The following is a 25,076-nucleotide window of genomic DNA, read 5'->3' as shown; positions in this document are numbered from 1 at the left end:
GGAAATACAAGTGAAGTCCGAGCATTACTAGACTCTGGTTCGCAAGTGAACATAGTCTCTGAGGGTCTTGTCAAAAGGCTCAATATATCAAAAACAAAATCGTTATTGTGCATAGAAGGTATAGGAAAGGTGCAAAAAAATTCAACGCAGCGGGTTAACATCAAATTGCAATCACTTAACTCAAGGACTTGTTCGTCGAAGTTCTTAAGGAATTTCCAGGTACAATTCCCAAATGTCGCGACGGTGGATGGTTTCAGGGCCATGTGAAACTAGTCGCCTGCGTTGATCAGCGTTCTGTTGATCTCTTTCGCATTGCCATCTCCAGAATGGGTGAGGTCTGGCCAGGCGCAAAGCTTAAAGTCGTTGCCAAGGAACAAATTCCTGGCCGACCTAGGGCGCGTTCCTGGATTCCAGCCGAACCATCCGACCCTCAGCGGATTCTGGAGCTAATTCGGGTGGGAAACCCTGATCTAAATACGTCCACGTGGAAGGTCACTAAGCTGGAAGAAGCCAAAGGCAAGTTTAGGTCGGTCAGTTTTGTGATCGACAAAGCCTCTCTGGCCATTTTGGCGCGATCTGGTGGCGTATTAAATTACGGTTTTTTTCCCCATAACTATGAGGGTCTACAAAAAAGATGAGGAGCAATCCTCGTCTGATGTACGGGAATCAGCGGCAATTTCTCAACATACTGCTGATCCCTTATCGAAAGTGGGCAATATTAAGCCTGCTTCCATGACCGAAGTGAGTCCGGTTATTCCATCTGAAGACTCACCTGTGTGCATGGACATTTCAGTGTCTGCTCCTTCGCCAGCTCACTCAATTACATCAGAGGAGAGCATAGGCATGCGCTATCTTTTCGATGAAGAGGAACTCCTAATGAGTAATGACTCTGAGGAGGATAGTGCTCTTGATGTCACTGTGGTGGAAAAAAATGGATCCACACATACTGAAGATGCGGGTACAGCAAATTAACCTGCATCATAGCAAGGCTGCATCCGCCAGTCTACTGCAACGCCTCAGCAACAACGAGGCTGATATGGTCCTGATACAAGAACCATGGATTTATAAGGATCTTGTATGCGGAATCAGGGCTAATAACTACAACCTATTTTATGCGGTAAATAAGGGTAAGCCTAGGTCCTGCATAGTGGTTAATAAAAAATTTAATGCTCTCTTACTTTCGCAATATAGTGATGGTGACCAAACCGCAGTAAGTATCGAGGGCTCCTGGGGCCAAATATGGGCAGTATCTGCATATCTGGCACATGACCATGCCACAATACCATCGAATGTCCTGATACAGCTAACAAGCAGCGCCAGGAGACTCGGGGTAGAGCTTCTAATAGGTTGCGATGCCAACGCTCATCATGAGGTTTGGGGCAGCTCAAATACTAATGAAAGAGGTGAGTTACTTTTTGATTTTGTATTTAGTAACAATCTGTTCATCTGCAATGATGGCAATATGCCAACTTTTATTACTAAAAACAGGCAGGAAGTGTTAGATGTCACTCTTGCTACTGCTAGGCTTCACGAATCGGTCAAGAACTGGAAAGTGTCCACTCAACACTCGTTCTCAGACCATATGATTCTAGAATTCACCTTAACCTTAGATGAATCGAACATCTGCAATCAAAAAACTTTCAGAAATGTTAAAAACACAAACTGGACGAATTATAATGCAGCTCTAAGTGAGCTGCTTTTAACCACTTCCTCCGATCCCCCTGGGAACACTTTTGATCTAGACAATCAAGTCCAAGATCTCACCTCAGTGCTCAACGAAGCTTTCAGTTATGCTTGTCCCCTCACACAACCTAGTAGGAAATGTAACCCACCTTGGTGGAATAAGCATCTAGGTCTTTTACGAAAGGAGTGTAGGAGACTCTTCAACAGAGCAAAACTATATAATAATGAGAGTGATTGGCTGAATTACAAAACCTCTCTGCAAGAATATAAGAAAAATTTACGTAGGTCCAAGAGAGACACTTGGCAATCGTACTGTCAAGAAATAAATAGCAATTCTGAAACCTCTAGACTGCGTAAAATCTTATCCAAAAATCCATCTGTCCCAGAGTTACTCAAAAAATCTGACGGGACATGGTGCAATAATAGTAGCGAATCTTTACAATTACTACTAGATACTCCCTTTCCGGGATCTTCTACTTCGGTAGCTGCATCCTCAGAGTGCCTTAATCTCTCACCGGTTAACTCTATTAAGGTTAACCTGCAGATCGTCAAATGGGCTATTTTTAGTTTTAAACCCTACAAATCACCAGGACCGGATGGTATTCATCCAATTGAGCTCCAGAATTCGTGGGAGTTAATACACAACCGGCTTTTGGCAATTTTTAGACATTGTTTCTTATTTAACTATGTCCCGATTAAATGGAGGGAGGTTAGAGTAGTTTTTATACCCAAAGCAGGAAAAACTTCGCACCATAACCCCAATGAACTCCGTCCTATAAGCCTCTCCTCTTTCATGTTGAAGGCTCTTGAAAGAATAATAGACGTAGAAGTAAGGCGTGCTGTAAGCCCCAACCAGTGGTCCCCCTACCAGCATGCCTACACTAAGGGAAAATCTACAGAGACAGCTCTCCACTCCCTCACTTACAGAATAGAAAAATCCATAAAACTCAAAGAATTTTGTATGGTTGCTTTTGTAGATATTGAAGGGGCCTTTAACAATATACTCCCGAGTGCAATAGTAAGCGCGATCTCGCGTCTGGGTGTTGATGATGCGCTCATTGGCTTTATAAATCAGCTGCTAACTGGCAGACTCATTGAAGCAACGATGGGCTCATCAACGGCACGCAGAAGGGTAAATAGAGGTACCCCCCAAGGAGGAGTACTCTCCCCTCTCCTTTGGAACATAGTGGTGAATGAACTGCTAATACAACTGAAGGCGGAGGGATGCGAAACTATTGCATATGCGGATGATATTGCGATAACAGTCACCGGAAAATATACTACCACTCTTAGGGATATTCTACAAAATGGTCTTAATATCCTAAACAATTGGACACAAAAATGTGGCCTTGGGGTGAATCCCAATAAAACTGAAATCGTAGTTTTCACAAGAAAACATACGGTCCCGAATCTTTCTCCACCCTCTCTACGAGGTTCTGTGATACATGTGAAGGAGGAAGCCAAATTTTTAGGTATAGTTTTCGACAGGAAACTCACTTGGAAGAAAAACACTCTAGAGCGTCCAAGAAAAGCCAATGTTGCGCTTCTTCTATGTCAGAAAGCTATTGGTAAGAAGTGGGGTCTTCAACCTCGCATCACCCAATGGCTATATATAACTGTTATTAGACCCATATTGATGTATGGTATTACGGTATGGTGGACAGCTCTTGATAAATCTTCGTACTGCTCAGTACTTAACAGGATTCAGCGTAGAGCTGAACTCTGTATTAGCGGGGCGCTATGCACCACACCATCCATTGCACTAGATTTGATGCTTCAGTTACTGCCAATGGATATTATTAGTAAACAAATGGCAGCTTCATCTGCTTTAAGACTAAAAGCTACCTCACAATGGAGAGACAGTGACTATGGTCATGCCTCCATTCTAAATCTTTTCAATTTTACTCCTAAAAACGTTGATTACATCACACCCACTCTCAACTTTGACAGGAAATTTGATGTCGTGTTTCCATCTAGAGAGGTATGGACGTCAGGTGGCCCCTTCTTAGATGAGGGCGTAACCATCTTCACTGACGGATCCAAAACAAGTAGTGGTGTAGGTAGTGGAGTTTTCTCAGAGGAATTGAACAAATCTTCCTCCTTTAGGCTTCCAGATCATTGTAGTGTCTTTCAGGCGGAAGTTGTAGCCATCAGGGAAGCTATAGCTTGCTTGAATGTAGATGATATATTTGGCAGGAATATATACATACTATCAGACAGTCAAGCTGCATTAAAGTCCTTGAGTACGGTCCAATTTACATCTAGGACGGTTCTTGACTGCTACACATCTCTAAACGAAATGTCGACGCAGCTCAATATTTCTCTAATCTGGGTTCCCAGCCATAGGGATATTTTCGGAAATTGCAAAGCAGACGAGTTAGCCAAAAAGGGTGCTTCAGAACCATCCTCGGAGCACCTAGACTATCTGGGCATATCGCTAACATCATGTAAACTGATATTGAGTTCTTTCTGCGCTAATACTTTTAATAAAAGATGGGAAGACTCAACGATATGTAGACATCTGTATGCAATCTGGCCACTTTCCGATAAAAGGGAATCGAAAACTCTCATTGAGATGTCCCGCAAGGACATTGGTCTTCTGGTAGGGTTGATTACAGGGCACTGTAAGCTAGGGAACCATGGTAGAAGACTAGGTCTTCCTTTCAACCAAATCTGTCGTAGCTGTGGGGAGGACGATGAGAGCGCATCTCATCTGTTGTGTTTTTGTCCAGCTCTTGCACGTCGGCGATTTAGTACTCTAGGGGCCCCCTTCCTTGAAGACCTGGACCAGTTACAGGATCGGGCTTTAAATAGCATTTTATGCTTCGCAAAAGGTTCTAGGTGGTTTTAAACCCTGAGGTTTCTTTTACTTTCTTTTAGTATTTATATACGGCATCACAATGGGCCAATAGGCCTAAGTGGATCCACTAGGGATCACCGGTATAACCTAACCTAACCTAACCTAACTCAAGGTTTACTACAGAAGTCAAAGCGTTTGTGCTTCCAAATATAGTTCCACCTCAACCAGGTTGCAGCTACGATATTTCCAAATGGAAAGTCCCGAACAGCATTCAGTTAGCAGATCCAACATTTTTCCAACAAGGGAAAATTGATATTTTACTCGGTGCGGAGTTCTATTTTAGTCTGTTAAAGAAAGGTAAATTAACGCTTGCTCCTGGGCTTCCAGTCTTGCAAAATTCTACACTTGGCTGGATTGTCAGTGGCAAGGTTGCATCAAATACAGACACATCAAACGTTTTATGTGCAGTTTTTGGCGGTGGGGCGGAGGTTGTTGATAATAATTCATCATTAGAAAATGCAATTGAACGATTATGGCGAATGGATGACGTGAATACAACAGAGAGGACATTATCCAAAGAAGAAAAATTATGCGAATCTCATTTTGTTCAGAACGTTCATACAAATAAAGAAGGACGTTTTGTGGTAAGGTTGCCGTTTCTGGAAAACTCATTGACGTTAGGAGAATCTCAAGAAACAGCTTGGAGAAGGTTCATCAGTCTTGAACGACGACTACGAAAAAATGATGTTTTGCGGAAACAATATGTGCAGTTTATGGAAGAGTATGATCGAGTGGGTCACATGACTGAAGTAAACTTGAATCCCATGTTGACTCCAAGATATTTCATTCCTCATCATTGCATACTAAAACCAGATAGTACAACTACTAAACTTCGAGTGGTGTTTGACGCATCAGCCGAAACTGGACACTCGTTGAATGATTTAATGTATAACGGACCGACAGTTCAAAGTGAACTCTTTTCAATTCTGCTCCGTTTTAGGCGACCACGGTTTGTTTTTACCACAGATATCGAGAAAATGTATCTTCAAGTTTTGATAAATCCTGAAGATCGACGCTATCAACTTATCATTTGGAGAAGCAGTCTAAATTCAACGAATCATTATTATCAGCTAAACACAATAACATATGGGACTCGAGCAGCTTCTTACCTAGCAACAAGATGTCTGCAAAAGATAGCATTAGAAAACAAGGTGAATTATCCATTGGGAGCTCAAATCCTGTGTGACAATTTCTACGTTGACGATGGGCTCGGTGGATCAGATAGTTTAATTACGGCTATTGAAGCTCAAAGGCAATTAATCCATATTTTAAAGAAGCATCAGTTTTATCTACGGAAATGGAGTGCAAACCATCCTCAACTTTTGAAAAACATTTCTCAAGATCATCAAGTGGTAAATCTAGATTTTACTAATGATAATAACGAGTCAATCAAAACGCTGGGACTATTTTGGTTGCCCAAAGCGGATTTATTTGGAATTAAGGTCAAAATGGAAGGTATAATCACGAAGAGAGTCGTTAGTTCTGATTTAGGTAGACTGTTCGACCCACTTGGGTTATTAGCTCCAGTAATAGTGAAGGCAAAGATTTTCATACAACACTTATGGCAGTTGAAATTATCTTGGGATGAACCACTTCCTACAGATCTTTGTACAACATGGTCAACATTTAGAGAAAACTTAAGTACTCTTGAAAATCTTCAGGTGGCAAGACATATCTTCAGAGGCGAGGTTCCATCATCAACACAGCTACATATTTTTGCTGACGCATCTGAAAAGGCATTTGGTGCTGCAGCATATGTCAGAGCAATTTTAAAAGATGGTAGAATAATAGTGCGACTATTATGTGCAAAGTCAAGAGTAGCACCACTCAAAAAACAAACGCTGCCGCGACTAGAGCTATGTGCAGCAGTCTTAGCAGCGGAACTCTCAGCAAGAGTGAAAAGCGATCTTCAAGAGAAGGACCAGCCGGTATTTTTGTGGACAGATTCAGAAATTGTGTTGTCTTGGGTCAATTCACAGTCTTCATCATTTCAAACATTTGTAGCTAACAGGGTAGCAAGAATTCAAACATTAACTCTGTCTGAGCAGTGGCGACATGTTAGGTCAAAGGACAACCCAGCTGATGTGTTATCAAGAGGACTTTTAGCAAAGGCGTTGTCAACATGTGCACTTTGGTTTCAAGGACCGTTCTTTTTGCATGGAAGGCAGGAAGTATGACCACCAAGGTTTTCATCATCATTACAAGTTCCAGTTGATCTGGAGAAGAAAAAGGTTGTAGCTGTAGCAACTCAAAGCAATGACGCAGATTTCATATACAGGATTTAGCACAAGAATTCATTTAAGACGTTACAAAAGATAGTAGCATATGTTCTTAGATTCACTAACAACGCAAGAAAATCAAAGGAGTCACGTGCCACACATATAGTACTTAGTGCCAACGAATTGGATGCAGCATTAATAACTATAATATGTCACATTCAGGGTAATGATTTTCATGAAGAAATCAAACAACTGAAGAAACAAGGCCATGTTGATAAATCTAGTTCAATCAGTAGTTTATCTCCATTCATTGATAATGCAAATGTTCTTAGAGTAGGAGGACGCTTAGAAGCCTCATCATTACCATACGATTCTAAACACCCAATGCTGATCCCATACAATGATCCATTGGCAAAATTATTATTCGTGATGTTCCATGAAGAAAACAAGCACTGTGGCCCGCAGGCACTATTGAGTATAGTCCGACAACGTTTTTGGCCGATTAAAGGTAAATCAACAGCCCGAGCAACGGTTCAGCGATGCATTCGATGTAACAAAGCACGTCTGCAACTATGCCAACAAATTATGGGCAATTTACCAGAATCAAGAATAACTCCTGCAAGACCCTTCATTAATGCTGGTGTAGATTATTGCGGACCATTTTGGATCCACTACAAGGTGAGGGGCAAAAAGCCAACAAAGGCATATATTGCTGTCTTTTGTTGCTTTTCTACAAAGGCGGTACATCTCGAGTTAGTGACCGACTTATCAACAAATGCTTTCATTGGAGCATTAAAACGATTTATAAGTCGACGAGGGCGTTGTTTGAATATTTACAGTGATAACGCAACAAACTTCGTAGGCGCCAAAAACCAGTTAGCAGAATTAGAAGAAAGCATTTATTCTAATGAAGGACAAGAAGCAATAATCTCTGCCTGCAGTACCACAGGAATAAACTTTCATTTTATTCCACCAAGGGCTCCACACTTTGGCGGTTTATGGGAAGCATCCGTAAAGTCCGCAAAATATTTGTTACTACGCAGCGTTTCAACAGCATCATTGACGTATGAAGAACTCGAAACAGTAGTGATGGAAATTGAAGCGATATTAAATGCACGACCATTGATTCCAATGTCCAATGATCCAACTGATTTGACAGCATTAACTCCAGGACACTTATTAATTGGAGAAGCTCTTACAACTCATGTAGACAGCCGATTAAAACCAAAAAAACACACGTTATTGTCACGTTGGAACCTAGTTTCCCAGTTAAAACATAATTTCTGGAAACGCTGGTCTAACGAATATTTGATGGAACTGCAACAACGTAACAAATGGAAAACACAATCTGCCAACATACAGTTAGGAGACATGGTTATAATTAAAGAAGATAACGTCCCAGTGATGCAGTGGCCCTTGGGACGAATTGTACATGTGTACAAGGGTACAGATGGACATATCCGAGTAGCTGATGTTAAAACATCGGCAGGCATTTTTAAACGCCCAATTCATCGATTAGCTATACTGCCTGTAAATACAGATGATCAACCAACAATGGCTGAAGCTGATCACGAAGTACCTCCTGACAATTTAATTATGAAAGATAGAAAAGAGTCGTATGAAGAGCCCAAGATAAAACGTAGAAAACTGCCGACCAATTTGTACTGTTCTGTATTACTTACACTATTACTGATATTGCCAATAGTAATAGGATCTCCAATTGACAATAAAAGGTTTGGCACAAAATTGGGTATTCACTTTGAAAATCTGGGCACAACTGCTATATCAACCACTGAATGGAATCTACTAGTTTATTATGATTTAAGTCTTTACTGGACGGAAGCAGCAGCTCTAAACACAGGAATAATGTCGCTACATCAAGCTTGTCAACAAATGAAACCAAACGCATTATGTGCGAATACAGTTAATCACTTTAAACATATTGAATCCGAACTACAACTCAATGATAAATTACTTCATGATCATCGCTTCAAAAGAGGAGCAATTGATCTTGTAGGCAATATTGCACACTCGCTGTTTGGAGTATTAGACTCAGAATATGTCAAAGGAATGTCAAATATAATTACAGAAGTGAAACAAAATGAAATATAACTATTGACGTTATTTAAGAATCAAACATCAGTTGTTGATTCAACAATCAACATAATGAAGAAAGATGAAATAGCAGTTCAAGAAGGTTTTGACCACATTGACGATGAAATAAAGGCATTGATAAATTTAATAAAAGATACAAATAGAGAGGTAAATCAATTACGGCTCAATCAAATTTTCAATGCAGAAGCCATTCAATTAACACTGGTAGCACATAATCTACAGAAGATACAATCTGCCATTATAGATGCTCTAACTGATACTCATCATGGAAAAGTGAATCCATTGTTTTTGACACCAACACAATTACAAAAAGAAGTTAATCAAATCAAACTTCATTTATCACCATCATTAGAATTACCGATGCCAGAAGATGAGTTAATATCCCTTTACAGACTAATGAAGGTTAAAGGTGGAATCACACAGCAGCATGCAGTTTTTAGTATAACATTACCCTTGATTGAACATGAACGATTTGAACTGTTTCAGCTAATTCCAATCCCGAACTGGGTAAATGACTCCATGACGGTAATTAACTCCTGCAGTTCTATTTTGGCTATTAATACGCAGCATGATCAATATTTTCCTCTTATAAAATCCGAATTAAGTCTTTGTGAGACCATTAAGGAAGAGGAATTTCTTTGCACCAACGTCCGCATACGATACAATTTTGGTTCCGAAGTATGTGCGTGTGAGGTCAACCTATTCAACAACAACACAATACCAAATTGTCGGTTGAAACACACTATCAACAAGCTGACCTGGATTCCATTGAATCACAAAAATCAATGGATTTATGCGACATCAACATCCTCACGAGCAACTGCAGTATGTAATAAGGAAATCATACCACTAAATCTAAAAGGTTCAGGTTTATTGACGATCGATCCAGACTGCCTGCTTAAACACAACTTTGTTTCCGTGCAAGGACAACAAATAATTGCAAGCACGTCAAGATATTCATACAGTAGTCTTGGTACAATCTCCGAATTAAGGCTACAACCCTCTATGAAGACATCAGATGCTTACAGCGGCAACAGTACACTGTCAACGGTACGCAACAACCAATACGATCAACAGCTTAAAGAACTCACAGTATTGCAGAAGGTGTTACAGTCATACCAGAGAAATGATCTTCCAAATCAATTTCAGTCACACAAGTACCACAGCTTCACCATAGCTTACGCTGCACTCGTTATAGGGCTGATATTAATCATAATCATGATGAAGAAGAAATTGCAGAAAAAACATGTTGAAATTCCATCCGATGAATTCCATCGCACGACACCTATACCCATGCCACGTCGACAGTCACGAGAATTCGTTATCAACATATAGTCGGACTGACTATCTGTCAGCTAGAGGCTCATATTGTTGAACGGTTGTTCAACGCGGGGGAGAATGTTGAATATTTGTTTATATTATATTATATTATTATATATGAATATTTTGTTTTTATTAATTTTGTATGAATAATTTGTTATTTTTATTTGTATTGTAATAATTGTGTTAAATATATTTGGTGTAAAAAATAGCTTTGTCAATACAATGCCCAAAATACGTCATACGCTTCTGTTGGCACATGAAAACAAAAGCGTCAAATTTCGTCTGCAAGAAAATGCACTCTTGTAGTTTCCAATAAGTTCATTGTTTGGCATGCATGGTCAAGGTTATTTTAGTTAATTTATTTGTTGTAAATTAATTATCAATTTTAAATAAAAGGCACAATTGAATTTTTGACAAGTCTATTGATGAGAAGCCACATTCGTTATCGATTCTTTTTGTTCGTTCTAATAGCTTGTAGATTTGGTTCAAGTATCAAATTTACACCATATAAGGACCTGACTACTGGATTCAAGTGTTCAGTAATTAGGATAATTTAGGACAATCTTCAAATCACTGGGTTCAAGGTCTCAGTGGTTCTCAAGTTCAAATAAGTCAACATAAGTACTGGATTTAAGAGTTCAGTACTTGGAAACAGTTCATTTCAACTTTTGATTCAGCTTGTGATCATACAACTACTTTTCAAAAAAAAATTTAATTTTGCAGGGAATATTTTTAACGTAAAATAAGACCTTTCTGAAAATTTCACCATAAAATTTAAAGTTTGAACTTGCCTGGTACTTAATGGGTTAAATAAAATTCGCGTTGCTCACACTACTCATTTTATTTTCTACTTTTATTAAAAACTAATAAGTATTTATTAAAAATTAATAATTTTTTACTAAAAATTTGTTTACATACGTAATTATTAATTTAATTTGTGTAAATTATTATTAACGCACGTTTAATGTTTACCACAAAATTAGACTAGGTTCTAATTTTACTACATCTTAAAGAGCAAATGTTGTTGCATGTTTTTACATTTTAACGCATTATTGCAAAGAACTCATAATATTAAAACAAGGGAACGAAGTTTATTGTGCTCTCAACTTGTGTGTACACAACAAGCACAAGCAGTGGATTATCGTTTCAACCGGTGAATCGATGCATTACCAGAGGTCAGAATATGCACTAGTTCCAAAAGAAATAACTCTAATATGTGATTGAATTTCTTTGTTTCTAATTTGTTTTAGTTTTCTCTTGTTCAAAAATAGAAGAATGCAATATCAAATTTTGTGCAAAAAAAGTATTGAGAAATTTTTATGTTCTAAGTGGCGATTGCACTCATCCCCACGTACCAGTCATTTCACTAGTTCCTTTGGACTACTTCGTGTACTAGTGCCTAGCGACAATTGTCTTCTAAGGAACTGCTGGGTGAAGCAATATTTCTGAAGTTAATGCATAGTCTTTGTGTTTGTATATTTTTCCTAAAATATATGAATGGATTTGTGTGCATGCAATTCACAAATAGTTTCAAATTATTATGAATTTGATTTTTGATGAAATTTTTTTCTGATCTCATACAAATATATGAAGTTTGCCTATTATGAGGTTAGTAAGCACCGGCAGTAGTACAGTACTATGCCCTGTAGTAGCAATGATATAAAGTATATTAATAAACACCAAATTGTTTTTTAAAATATTTTATTATTAAAGTTTAAAACATTAATTTATTATAAACATTGCATTTATTCTTAAATCTTATCTTACATAATAACTTATATAATTTACGAACTATTTACGATCTATTTACAATAATTATTACTTACAATAAATTCTATTTACAATAATTTATTTAAATATATTTCCATGAATATATAGAAATATAGCAAAAAATATATTCTTCCTGAAATATATACATTAATGTACTTTATATAATGTATATATTTTTTCTATGGGAAATATCTATACTTATATTATCATGGATATCAGCGATATTCAACCTGTTGGAAAATCACGAAAAAGCAAACCAACATTAGAAACAGTATAAACACATTACATTTCACGGTAATGTTATTTGCTGTTTACTATTCGACTCTGGAAAGTGTAACGACATAAATTTTTACGATAAATTTTTGTGTTACATAGTAGCTAGAAGAAGAGAAAAATACAGTTTGTATGTTAAATAACTGCCACCGCTACACCTAATATATTTAATAACTCACGTGAAAATAACTGAAGTAGACTTAGCTGAAAAAAAACATAAAATTGAATTAAAATGTTATTCAACATATCATGGACATTACCTGCGATCCTCGAAGCCAACGTGCCGCGGGCATTGATATATGCAATGTGCAGATGCTAATAAAAAAAAATGCAATAAAATTTTTATTTTTGTTTTAAATTGTTTATTATTATAAAACACGTTTAATTTTTTAACAAATATCTATTTGAAACAAATTTATAAATAAAAAGAGAAAAGAACAACAAACACAAAATAATTTCAACATTCTTGGTTGTACAAATTTATTTTATACACATAAACAAAACAAAACAAAACAAAAAAAAAACTCCGGCACCAACTAAGCACATCAACACTAGTTTTTTTTATTTCTAATTTGTTTAATTATAACTTCACATTTGGGGTTAAATATTATTGAATCCACAATATAAATAATTTTTACCTTGGTTTAAAATTATTAATTATTTTCACTAATTTTAAGAAAAACACACACAAAACACGGCGCGTAGTAAAAGAACTAAAAAAATCACGGCGAAGTAGAAGAAAAGGAAAACAGTAGAACACAAAGTTCAACTTCACGGCGAAGTCAAGTACAGCAATGATTACCGGTACGCTACACCAAAAAGCTCCGGTATGCTCGATATAAAAGGAGGCACATTTCATATAATCGCGGACTTGGTTTTCGACAAGTAAAAGAACAAGTACTCTGGCTCATTGAGCCTTCTGGTAAATTTTACCAAATACTTGAAATTTTACTTTTCCAAAACGAGTACACTGGCCTATTGGTCATCTGGCACATTGTGCCAAAAACCTGGCTCTTTGAGTCAAACGTAGTTTGAAATTTTATTCCTCGTCTTATGTGTACTATATTTTTTTAACCTGGCTCATTGGGTCAAATAGTTTTATTTCACAGCACGGAGTAAACGTTTTGTTTTAACAACAGAGGAGGGGCTCAGGAAGTCACACTGTGGTTGCCAAAAAAAATTTTTTTTTTACAAGTAATATATTGAGAAAGGAAATTCTGGCGTCAACATATATTTTTTTTTGATTATTATTAAAAAGCAAAAGGAATGTTTTTTTTTCAAGGAATAATCACTTATTATAGGCTAAATAATTTATTTGGAATTTGGTTAATTAAACTTTGTTAGATCATAAGTTTTTTTATGGAATAAATAAAGATATATATAATTTATATATATATAAAACAACGTTTTTTTTTCCTTCTAAAACAACGTCTCAGCGAAACTATAAATAAATTGTCTCGACTCTGGACGACGGCTGAGGATACCCCAGCAAAACTAAAAATTTTGAACGTCACCCAAAAGTGTCGTTACAAAAGTAATGCTAAGAAATCGCAAAAACAAGTGCTATTCAATGTCATTTGGGTGATGCAGAAGTATACAATGGAAATACGATTTTATATTTGTTGTTGATGTTTGTTGTTGATACATGTGTATGAATGTATGTACAGTCAGAGTCGTAAGTCTACAAGCAGGCACTACACAAAATCGGTGATTGTGGAGGCATATTCAGTAGTTTTGGAGCGTTATATAACAACCAAAGACGCACAATTTATGCTGTATGTTTAGGATCATTGTCCTGTTGAAAGTAAAATCCATCTGTTAGTCCCAATTTGTCAATAACACTTCGTTCAATAATGTGTGTGATTGACACATAGATGGCGGCACTAATACTAAATAAATATTTTTTTTCGAAAGTGGCAACCTTTTTAGGCTTACTGTCAAAATCATATGTTAATCCGATCATTTGTTTACAAATTACAGTGCTTTAAGTGACGCTTCTTTTGAGTTTTCAAAAAAAAAATAAATTCAAAGCAATTCCGTGTGCTGATTTATCATTGTTTTTTAATGGAAAAAAGGTATAAAAAAGGTGTTTTCCAAATACTGTTTAATGTCAGGAATGGCTTGAAAAACATTATTCGGACTCTGCTCAATCAAAAAGAAGCATTTGTTATTGGTATGCCGAATTCAAACGTGGTCGTACAGACACCGATGACATTCCATCTACTGGACGGCCAAATGACGCTGTTATTCCGGAAAACGTTGAAAAAACACTGCAAATCATTATGTCCGACCGTAAAGTGAAAGTGAGGGAGATTGCTGACATTCTACAGATATCAGCAGGCAGTGTACACACCATAATACACGAACATTTGGGTATAAAAAAGGTGTTTTCCAAATGGGTGCCGCGTTTGCTCACACCTGAGCAAAAACAACAACGAATCGATGATTAAAAGAGCTGTTTGGACATGTTTGCGCGCAATAAGTCGGAGTTTTTGCGTCGGTACATCACGATGGATGAAACATGGATCCACCATTTCACTCCAGAGTCAAATCGGCAGTCTGCTGAGTGGCATGCAGCCGGTGAAAGCCACCCAAAGCGACCAAAGACGCAGCAGTTGGCTGGCAAGGTTATGGCGTTTGTATATTGGGATGCGCATGGAATAATATTCATCGACTATCTCCAGAAGGGGAAGACCATCAACAGCGTTTTTGGAGCGTTTGAAACACGAAATCGCAAAGAAACGGCCTCATATGGCGAAGAAAACAGTTTTGTTCCACCAAGACAATGCACCGTATCACAAGTCGATGAAAACAATGGCAAAATTGAACGAATTGAGCTACGAATTGCTGCCGCACCCATCGTATTCTCCAGATCTGGCCGCCAGCGACTACTGGCTCTTCGCAGACCTCAAAAAGATGCTGCGTGGTAAGAGATTTGGCTCAAATGATGAAGTAATCGCCGAAACTAACGCCTATTTTGAAGGCAAAAAAAAATCGTTTTACAAAGGCGGTATCGAAAGATTGCAAAAGCTTTGGAATGATTGTATCTCCCTAAAATATGAGACTATGTTGATGAATAAAAACAGATTATGACAAAAAAATGTGTTTTAATTAGTTATAACTCCTCAAAATATTTAGATAAATATCTCTATTCATTGTTGTTTCCACAAACTCAACATTTCCCGTGCCTTTAGCTGCCATACAACCCCAGAGCACCAGTGCACCATCTTCATATTTTACAGTTGGGAAAAGACTTTATTTATTGTATGCTTCACCTCGCTTACGCCATACTAATTTACATCCTTGAATGCTAGAAACACAGAAATTGGATTCGTCGGAGTTATGAACATTATTTTAAAACTCCTCCGGCATACCTACATATTTATTTTAAAAAGTAATGCGCTTGTTTCGATTAATTAAAGATATGTAAGACATCCTTCGTGCTATTCTACCATGAAGACCGGCCCATTTCAAAATTCTGCGTGCATTAACCACAAAATATTTTTTGCAAATCTTTCCTGTACATTACGTACAATTTCCAATGCCGTCAAACGTTGATTTTTGTTTACTGAATTTAATATTAAGTGGATTTCATGGTGAGTGAATTTCGATAGGTGTCCAGAACGCGTTTTTAACGTGATAATTCCGGTAGTTTTCCAATTTCTGATCACGGTTCGGCTTCTCTTCCTCCCAAAATTTTATGATGATTTTTCTTTCTACGACGCTTATTTCTTTCCGGTGAGACACCATTGCCAGTCTGTAGTAAACATTTTAACCAGAATACAATTTTTTGCAGTTTTATAATTAATTACCACAAACACAATAAGACGCAATCCAAATTTTTACAAATTAACATTGAACTCGCCTTAGAACTGAAGAAATACCAAGTGCTTGTAGACTTTTGATCACTTGTTTTGCTACTCTTTATAATAAAAGTACCGTTATCTGGGCTGTTTTTTGCAGAAATGCAACGAAACTTCGCAAAAACATTGTGCATTGACAGCCAAACATATTAAGAGCATTTACACTAATAACAACTGTGGTTGCGCTAATCCGGTGTTTTCCATCATTTCATAGGCAAATATCATATTTTAGTATGAAGCTAGTATAAAATTTCAGCAAAAATCAAATTTTAAATAATTTGGAAGACTTGTGTATTTCATGCACACGAAGCCAGTCATATATTTTAAGAAAAAAAAAAGCAAACAAACAAAATCCATGCATCACATTCAAAAATATTGTCTCACCTACCCATTCCTATATATATTTAGTAAGTGTGCAATAAAAAGAAGAGTAGAAAAAATTTACCAAGAAACTTACATACGCATGAGCTAGAAGCTATGTGTGCATTTGCTCTGATATTAGAGTTTATTCTATATGATTTTGTCCAAGCAAAATACAACATATTCGCTATTGGTTTGATTGCTGACAAAATAGCATTGATAATACATAAAATAATAAGTTCGATTGTTTATATGTTTGAACAGACATGTTTTTCCCATTGCGTGTACCTTTTCAGAATTCATGATTTTTTTTAACAGAGGCATATTACATGTCTTTATATTTCAATGTTTTTGCTTTTAATTTCGTTTACTCCTATCAATGTAAGATATGATGCGAGCGAGTTATATAAAAACTACAAATTCTCTTTATTTAGGCTCTCTTTGTGTAAATTATCAGCCAAAATCTGATGACATGGATTGAACATACCAATTCATTGTATTTTAATTTTAAGAATAAAATGAATTGAGTTCTGTTAAGACAAGCAACAAGAGCGGTGCAGTTTTTCTAAGTAATAAGAAATATTTATTTAAATACAAATAAATAAAAATGAACTCATAAAAAATAACAGTTTTATTTTGTGTTATTAAAAATATTTATTTAAATACAAATAAATAAAAATGAACTCATAAAGAATAACAGTTTTATTTTGTATTATTAAAAATATTTATTTTAATTAAAATAAATAAAAGTGGCGCAGTTGCGGTAGGATTAAAAAGAAAAATAAAATATTTTTTAATTAATCCGCAAAAGAATCTATATAAAGAAGAAAATAAAATGTGAGTGCAGCAGTTTTTAACGTATAAAAGTTAAAAACCTCTCAATTAAAATAAATAAGAATAGAACATAAATGAAAAAAAACGGAACCAACAAGAAAAGCTGATTTAAATTAATAGCTAATCAGGAATCCGAACAATAAAACATAGTTATAAGTTATCGAAAAAAAAATTTTGATAACAATATTTACTAAGTGTTGTGAAATTAGTAACAACAAGAAAATATACAGAAGCTGAGAAAAAAAAATCAAGCAATGACGGAGTCAAATAATAACAATATCCAGGGAAACAGCACCATGGATCAGCTCCAAAAAGCGATGTTGGCTACGCAGCAAGCCATTCAAGCGATGTTACAAAACAATAGCGAACCGTGGATTACGATATCTAAACAAAGAGAGCGTATATTAGCGGAAATAAAACATCTGTCAATCTTCACCGGCAGTGGTACAGTCTCTGTAGCTGCATTTATTCAAAGCATGGAGTTTTACTTGGAGAGAATAGGAGACATCGAGTTGAAAAAGTTTGCAGTGTCATCTATATTTTTGGAAAAAATTCTGGGTCCAGCTAAGGCAGCAGTACAACATATACATAATTACGAAAACTGGGAAATAATAAAAACAGCGTTAAGAAGACAGTTCAAACCTGACATAGAACCAGGGGAGCTGCTTAATCGCATTCAACAATCAAAAGCGAATAGTGTAAACGAGCTAGTCGAAAAAGTCCAAGCGCTTAAAACTAAAGCAGATGAACTTAGATCCTTCTACAGTAATAGACCAGATATAGATTTAAGTTACGTAGAGAGTATGCTTATCAACGTTGTAAAAAGAATGGTGCAAGGAACTCTCCTATATGCATTACAGGAAGTCACAACTTTTAACGGTATGATTGATAAAATGATTTATATTAATTATGAAAATTATTGTATTAAGAATGAATTTAGATTAAGTCGCAATAGTAAAAGTAAAAGTGACAAGTGACAAAATAATGCTGACTTTCGTGTCAATAAGTTTAATCCATATTATGGAAATCAAAGACAAAATAATAATCAGAATTATAGCAATGGCCAAATTCAAAACCGAAAATACGATAGCAATAATCAGTATCAATCTAGTCAGTTTAGTAGAAATAATAGTTTTGGACAGAAAAATCAGAACAATAATAATAAAACCCAAAATCAACCAATGGATGTTGATAATGTAGAACAAAGTAAAATGGAAATTAATAACGAGTTTTTTATAAACTAGCCTCGGACAACATAATGCCAATAATAAAATAACGTTTCAAAAAAGTTCATATAATGCATTGCACTGGGATACAGGTGCACTGGGAGTGAGTTTAGTAGATTCTAAATTAAATGAGTTTCCAAAAATAACTATATCAACTATAAAATATTCAACAATAAACAATACAGCAATATTCAATCAAGAAATTCATACAGCCATAACTAATGAGTTTAAAATGAGTGATATGGGAAGAATTAGATGGAAGGCCGTACCATTTCCAGCAGGCTAGACTTATAGTTTTATCATTGGTAAAGATATTTTACATGCATTAAAATCTAAAATAGATTTAGAAAAAGGTAGTATAATGATAAATAATCAGTTAATTTCATTTGAAGCATATTCACAACCAGTAGCAGAAGTGTTAGAAGCAGTACCAGATCCACTAAATAAAATAGAAACGAAACATTTAAATAAAGAAGAAGCACAAGCTATAAATGTTTTAATAAGAAGGTATTCAGAATTATTTTTTAAAGAAGGGGAAACGCTGACTTCAACGCCAAGTATAGAACATGAAATAAAAACTAGTACAGAGCAACAAATAAATGCAAAACTATATAGATACCCACCTCAACATGAAATAGAAGTTAAAAGACAAATAGAAGAAATGGTAGGGCAAGGAATAGCTAGAAAAAGTTGTTCAAGATATTCGAGTCCAATTATAGTGATTCCAAAAAAAATAGATAATTCAGAAATAATAAAATATAGAATTGTAGTAGATTATCGAAAACTGAATGCAATAACTCTAGATGATAAATATCCATTGCCAAATATAGAAAACATACTAGGAAAACTAGGTAATGCTCAGTATTTCACAACCATTGATCTAGCTAAAGGATATCATCAGATACTGGTTAAAGAAAAAGACAGATCAAAAACAGCATTCGTAACACCTTTTGGCTTATATGAATATATTAGGATGCCATTAGGATTAAAAAATGCCCCAGCTACTTTCCAGCGTTTAATGAACGATATTTTACGGGACTACATAAATAAAACTTGCGTAGTATATCTAGATGATATATTGGTATTTAGTACATCGTTACAAGAGCATATTAAAAATATTGAAGACATATTTAGAATATTACGAAGACATAAATTAAAAATTCAGGTAGACAAATGTAATTTTATGAAGAAACAGACTGAGTTCTTAGGTCATGTAATAACCGAAGACGGGTTAAAGCCAAATTCTAATAAAGTCGAAGTTATACAAAAATTAAAAATTCCTACTACCACTAAACAAATTAAAAGTTTTTTAGGTTTAACAGGATTCTATCGAAAATTTATAAAGAATTATGCTAAAATAGCACAGCCTATTACAAAATATTTAAAGAAAGAAGCGGAAATTAATAAAAATGATTCCAATTACATAAATGCATTTGAGAAGTTGAAAGAAATTATAAGCAAACATCCAGTTTTGAAATTCCCAGATTTTAGCAAAACATTTACCTTGACAACAGATGCATCAAATTACGCCGTGGGAGCAGTATTATAGCAAAGCGGACATCCAGTATGCTATGCATCACGTACATTAAATAAACATGAAAAAAAATATTCGGCAACAGATAAGGAGTTTTTAGCCATAGTTTGGTCAGTGACGTATTTTAAGCCCTATTTGTATGGTAGGAAGTTTAAGATATTTACCCATCATCTCCCTATTAATTATTTATTAATTAAATATAAAGGCAGAGATGTATCACCAAGAAATCAAAGATGGTTATTGAAACTAGGAGAATATGATTATGAGATAGATTACATCAAAGGCAAGCAAAATAAAGTAGCAGATTTTTTGTCTAGAGTTGAAAATAGGATATCTGAATGTCAAGAAGATAAAGTTGAAACGGAGACAGTTTACTTTAATAACATAAAAGAAGATGTAGCTAGCTTAGAAAACAACGCGAATACGATAGGAATCATTCATTCAGCGGAGGAAAATTTAAACCACCATATCGGAATTAAGGATGAAATTGTAAATAAATATAAAATCCAAATTACACTTACTAATGACAAAATACGAGAAAGTGAGATTAAATATAAGAAAACAATAGTATACATAAGTGAGTACGAATTAAGCAATTCGGAAATGATATTGAAAAAATATGTTAAAAGTGGTAAAATTGGTATACACTCATTATTAAGTGACTCTAAGTACAATATATTACAGAACAAAATGATTGATCTGTACTCCGATGCCAAACAAATTCAGTTCGTGAAATGTACAAAAAGAGCCTTAGATATAGCCAATGAAGATGAAGCTATAAAACAAGTGTCAATATATCATACCAGAGAAAGTCAACATTCAGGAATTTAGGAAACGTATCAGAATCTAAAAGATAAAATCTATTTTCCCAAACTATTCGAAATTATAGTCAGAATTATTAACAATTGTGAAACCTGTCAAAGAGTAAAATATGATAGAAATCCGATTAAGGACAAATTTAAAATAACCCAGACGCCAGATACCATTAACGATATTATTCACATTGATACGTACACAATAATGAAAAATAATTTTTTAACAATTCTCGATAAATTTTCTAGATTTGGCTATGCATATTATCTGATAGATAGAAATTCAGGTACACTAGTTGAAATCCTAGAAGAACATTTTGTTAGAATAGGAAAACCTAAAAAGGTTATTGCCGATAACGAATTTAACGCCTTACAAATTATAGAATTCTTAAGAAAAGAAGATATTGAAATCCATTTGACAAAACCAAATAGCCACACGGGAAAGCAGACGTAGAACGATTTCATAATTCGATAGCAGAAAAGTTTAGAATAATTAGAAGTGAACATACAGATCTTAATCCTAGAAGAATCCTGCAGTTAGCTGTAAACAGTTATAATGATAGATATCATAATACAATTAAAACTACGCCGAAGAAAGTTCAAAACCATACAGAAAATTTTGAATTGATTAACACTCCGATGGGCACATGTTTCGATAGTCACGTACGGTACTCATGGGTCTGGCCAGACCCTTATGCGTTTTCATGCATTTGTACGTAAATACTGAGTACTTTAATGAGGTTGTTAAGTTTTATATTAACTTTATTATAAAAATCAATTGTATCAATTATTGTAATTGCATTATTATTATTATATTAATTATATGTATACATAAGTACTTTAAATTAGCTTCTTATGTTGTTTTTGTTGTTGGTTTTATTTGTGTTATCAAATATTTTTAGCAATGTTGCTGGCTCTCACAACTAAATATTCGCACGCTAGCAGCGTGCCAGACGTAACATGATCATCTTCACACGCCACTGTGCAAGGTTGATAAGCATTATGTTCATTTTCTTTTATCGTGTGTTCGTTGTGAGTTGCAGCAATAGGCAAGCCGCTGCGACAATTCTGTTGTTCCCACAGGTGCAATATGAGTTGGCGCATGGCTTCAGTGATAACAGATTTAAGTCACCAAATTTGTGAAGCAGGTTGATATATGGCAAAATACGTATATCAGCTTGCTGGTTGCATTAAATAGTATAAACATAGGTAATGCACATATTTCCCACGAATGCCCTTGACCTTGAATGTTCAAAGTCCATCGGATAACAAATCGTGGGAACTAGGTGCATTTCCTCCTTCACAATAAGCTTAGTGGTAAGAATTTTGTATAAAAGCACAACATTTTTAATAAACATCTAATTCAATTTCAAACCCTGAATTCAACCAAGTGTTTTCTTTTGGTTTAAGTGCCTAAAAGAACCTTGAGCAAAGTCGGTTTATGTGCCGAATTTGAAAATCAATAAATAATAAATTAAATAAATAAATACCTATATATATATATTCACATATATATATAGCCATTTATAAATTACGTAACTGGTTCATGTGCCGGATTGCGTAAATGAATTACTAAGCTGGTTAAAGTGCCGGATTAGTGAATCCGTATCAGACTAGGTACGGAGGATAACATAAAGAGTAAAGCTAAGCTGGTTCAAGTGCCGGATTAGCTAAAATCTGTATCAGACTAGATATAGATCATAACAGAGGTATTGCATTAATATGCGATGTATTTATATATTTTAAATTGTTTTTAGCTTGGATTTTTATTAATTTTCATATTTTATTACATTTTTGCTAATAAAAATATCGAAAAAATAAAAAAAGTGACATTTGTATGAAGTAACATTTTATTATTTTATTAAAATAAATAATATAAATTAAACAAAAACTAATATACATTTATTTAGCTATTATTTCAACAATTAAAACATATATATTCAACTTTAGAATGTTGTTGACAAACTGGATTTGAACATTTGATGCAAAAGAAACGGGTTTTTCGGGATAGTTTTTCACCTTTTGAACAAATGTTGCAATTTTTCTTCTTCTCGAGGGTATCTGCCCCACTAACGCCAGTCACTACTTGAGGTGTAAAATGTAATTGTTTACCGAAAAACGATTCCATGGCCGAACGTGTGATGAACTGTTTGGTGATGTAGACATTTTGCATTCGCCTTTGAATATTTGGAAGGGCCAAGGTATTTGATAGCGTGACTAGGAAATTCCGTCTGGCATCCAATTTTTTATTTCCATCAACAAAGCATGCAAAATGCAGCCAATGCTGCAACATTTATCATATTGCAGAAAAAAGCTAAAGTCCATCTTCTCGTTTGACGTTTGGTCGTAAAATGAGACATCATTTGATCCATGCAATCAACGCCTGCTTTATTCGCATTATAATACAAAATTGCTTCAGGCTTCATAGCTGCTCCTTCACAAGTTTTGGTGTAGTGTACTGTAGAAAGTAAATTGACACACTTGTTCTTTTTTGGCACATAGCTGCAAATTGAAACCAAGTCTTCGTGAAATCCGAAGCAGCTTGATAAAACTGCACGTTGAGGATTCCTTTTCATTTCATCTGGTATACATCTCTTATTGGAACGAATAGCTCCAACGAATGCTAAACCAATTTGAGCCAAACGTTTAACTCCTGCCAATGTTGTAAAGTAGTTGTCTGCGATGATGGTACGGCCGCTATTTGTGTATGCTTTTGAGAGTTGTAGCATAACATTTTCGCCTTGATTTATTTCACGTGTAGCTCCGACTTCCCGGCCTGTATACAATTTTCCCTATAAAGGGTATTTTGTTTTAGAATCACAGGCCCACCAAATTTTAATACCATATTTGGCTGGTTTCGATGGTATATATTGCGTGAATTTTGTTTTGCCACGATAGGGGAACAGTTGCTCATCAATTGTGATGTTTTCATGCGGGCTGTAATTCTTGGCAAGATTGTCATTAAGAAAATTCCATATGTCACGAATTGGCGCAGCTCTATCACTTTCCAAACGAAACTCGCGTGTCCTTCCATTGTCGAACCGAATAAATCGTGTTATTATTCGAAAACGCTTAAAAGACATAGCCGCTCTAAATATGGGCAAACCGTCTGTATGCCACAAAACGCTGGACTTTTGCTTGTTATTGTGGGAAACACCAGCCGCCAATAGTATCGCTATAAATGCATCTATCTCAGCTTCAGTAACATCACTCCAAACTTTTTGTACTTTATTGGGATTATCCACCTTCCATTTATTAACTAAATCTCTTCCATAACGATTCGTTTCGGTAATAATGACTTGGATAATGTTTGATGTGAAAAATTTCTTAAATACCTCAAGTGGAATGGAGTTTTTTTCTTTAGGTCCTGTTCGGAAGGGCATAATATTGTGTTGTCGTATGCGAACACCAGCATTCAATTCAGTTCATTTAGTTCGATAATTAATACGTCTTCAATATCAGATGCATCGTCCTCATTTGGTATGAAATCTGAATCATTATCTGCTTCATCATTGGGAAACTGATCTACTTCTTCATGCTCCTCTATAGCTTCCTCTAATTCCATATCGTTAGCTAAAGCTGCTGCTAGGCGATTATAAAATGAGGGGTCGAACTCATCACTGAGGTTTTGCGTGTTATAAAGCAACTCAATTTCATCATTCATTTTTAAAATAATAAATTTTAGTAAAAACAAATGTTTCGAAGAAGTTTGCTGCAACCACCACTGAGACTACGTTTCAAATAGATCGAAACTATAATTTGGTTTCCTTTTATATAAAATTCATTCCATTGCAGGTAACAGCAAAAAATATTTTTGAAGTAAACAAAGTACCATTTGAAAAAACGATTCTCACGTTGCATTTAAATTTAACAAATATACGCATTTTGCTCATATTAAAATCTTGGGAAACACCTGATTTTAGGAAATTAGTAAGAATACTGGCATAGAATGCCTAGTTTTGAAATTAAAATTCGCCGAATTTTGCTCGTAGTAAAATCTTCCTTATTTTAGGAAGTTAGTAAGAATACTGGCATAGAATGCGTAGTTCTGAAATTAAAATTCGCCGAATTTTGCTCGTAGTAAAATCGTGGGAAACACCTGATTTTAGGAAATTAGTAAGAATACTGGCATAGAATGCATAGCTCTGAAATTAAAATTCGCCGAATTTTGCTCGTAGTAAAATCGTGGGAAACACCTGATTTT

The 25,076-nt window shown here is 35.3% G+C and overlaps 3 protein-coding genes across 3 annotated transcripts; 2 read left to right on the top strand and 1 right to left on the bottom strand.

The window, feature by feature from the left end:
- Window positions 1-1,462: 1,462 nt before the first annotated feature.
- On the top strand, window positions 1,463-8,874 carry LOC119675408. Its single transcript, XM_038086606.1, has 3 exons — window positions 1,463-1,871; window positions 4,697-6,714; window positions 6,847-8,874. The coding sequence occupies exons 1-3, from the start codon at window positions 1,463-1,465 to the stop codon at window positions 8,872-8,874; spliced, it is 4,455 nt and encodes a 1,484-aa protein (XP_037942534.1).
- A 54-nt stretch (window positions 8,875-8,928) lies between these two features.
- On the top strand, window positions 8,929-10,212 carry LOC119675407. The gene has a single exon (XM_038086605.1). It carries the CDS (start codon window positions 8,929-8,931, stop codon window positions 10,210-10,212), a length of 1,284 nt encoding a protein of 427 aa, XP_037942533.1.
- A 12,915-nt stretch (window positions 10,213-23,127) lies between these two features.
- On the bottom strand, window positions 23,128-24,255 carry LOC119675406 (piggyBac transposable element-derived protein 4-like). The gene is made up of 2 exons (XM_038086604.1): window positions 23,715-24,255; window positions 23,128-23,648 (listed from the first exon to the last, which is right to left on the bottom strand). Exons 1-2 carry the CDS (start codon window positions 24,253-24,255, stop codon window positions 23,128-23,130), a joined length of 1,062 nt encoding a protein of 353 aa, XP_037942532.1.
- Between the last annotated feature and the right edge of the window lie 821 nt (window positions 24,256-25,076).

This window comes from Teleopsis dalmanni, chromosome 2 (assembly GCF_002237135.1).
Source record: "Teleopsis dalmanni isolate 2A chromosome 2, ASM223713v2, whole genome shotgun sequence".
NCBI lineage: Eukaryota > Metazoa > Arthropoda > Insecta > Diptera > Diopsidae > Teleopsis > Teleopsis dalmanni.
The sequence above is the reverse complement of the archived record's forward strand: the minus strand, read 5'-3'. Positions and strand labels throughout refer to the sequence as shown.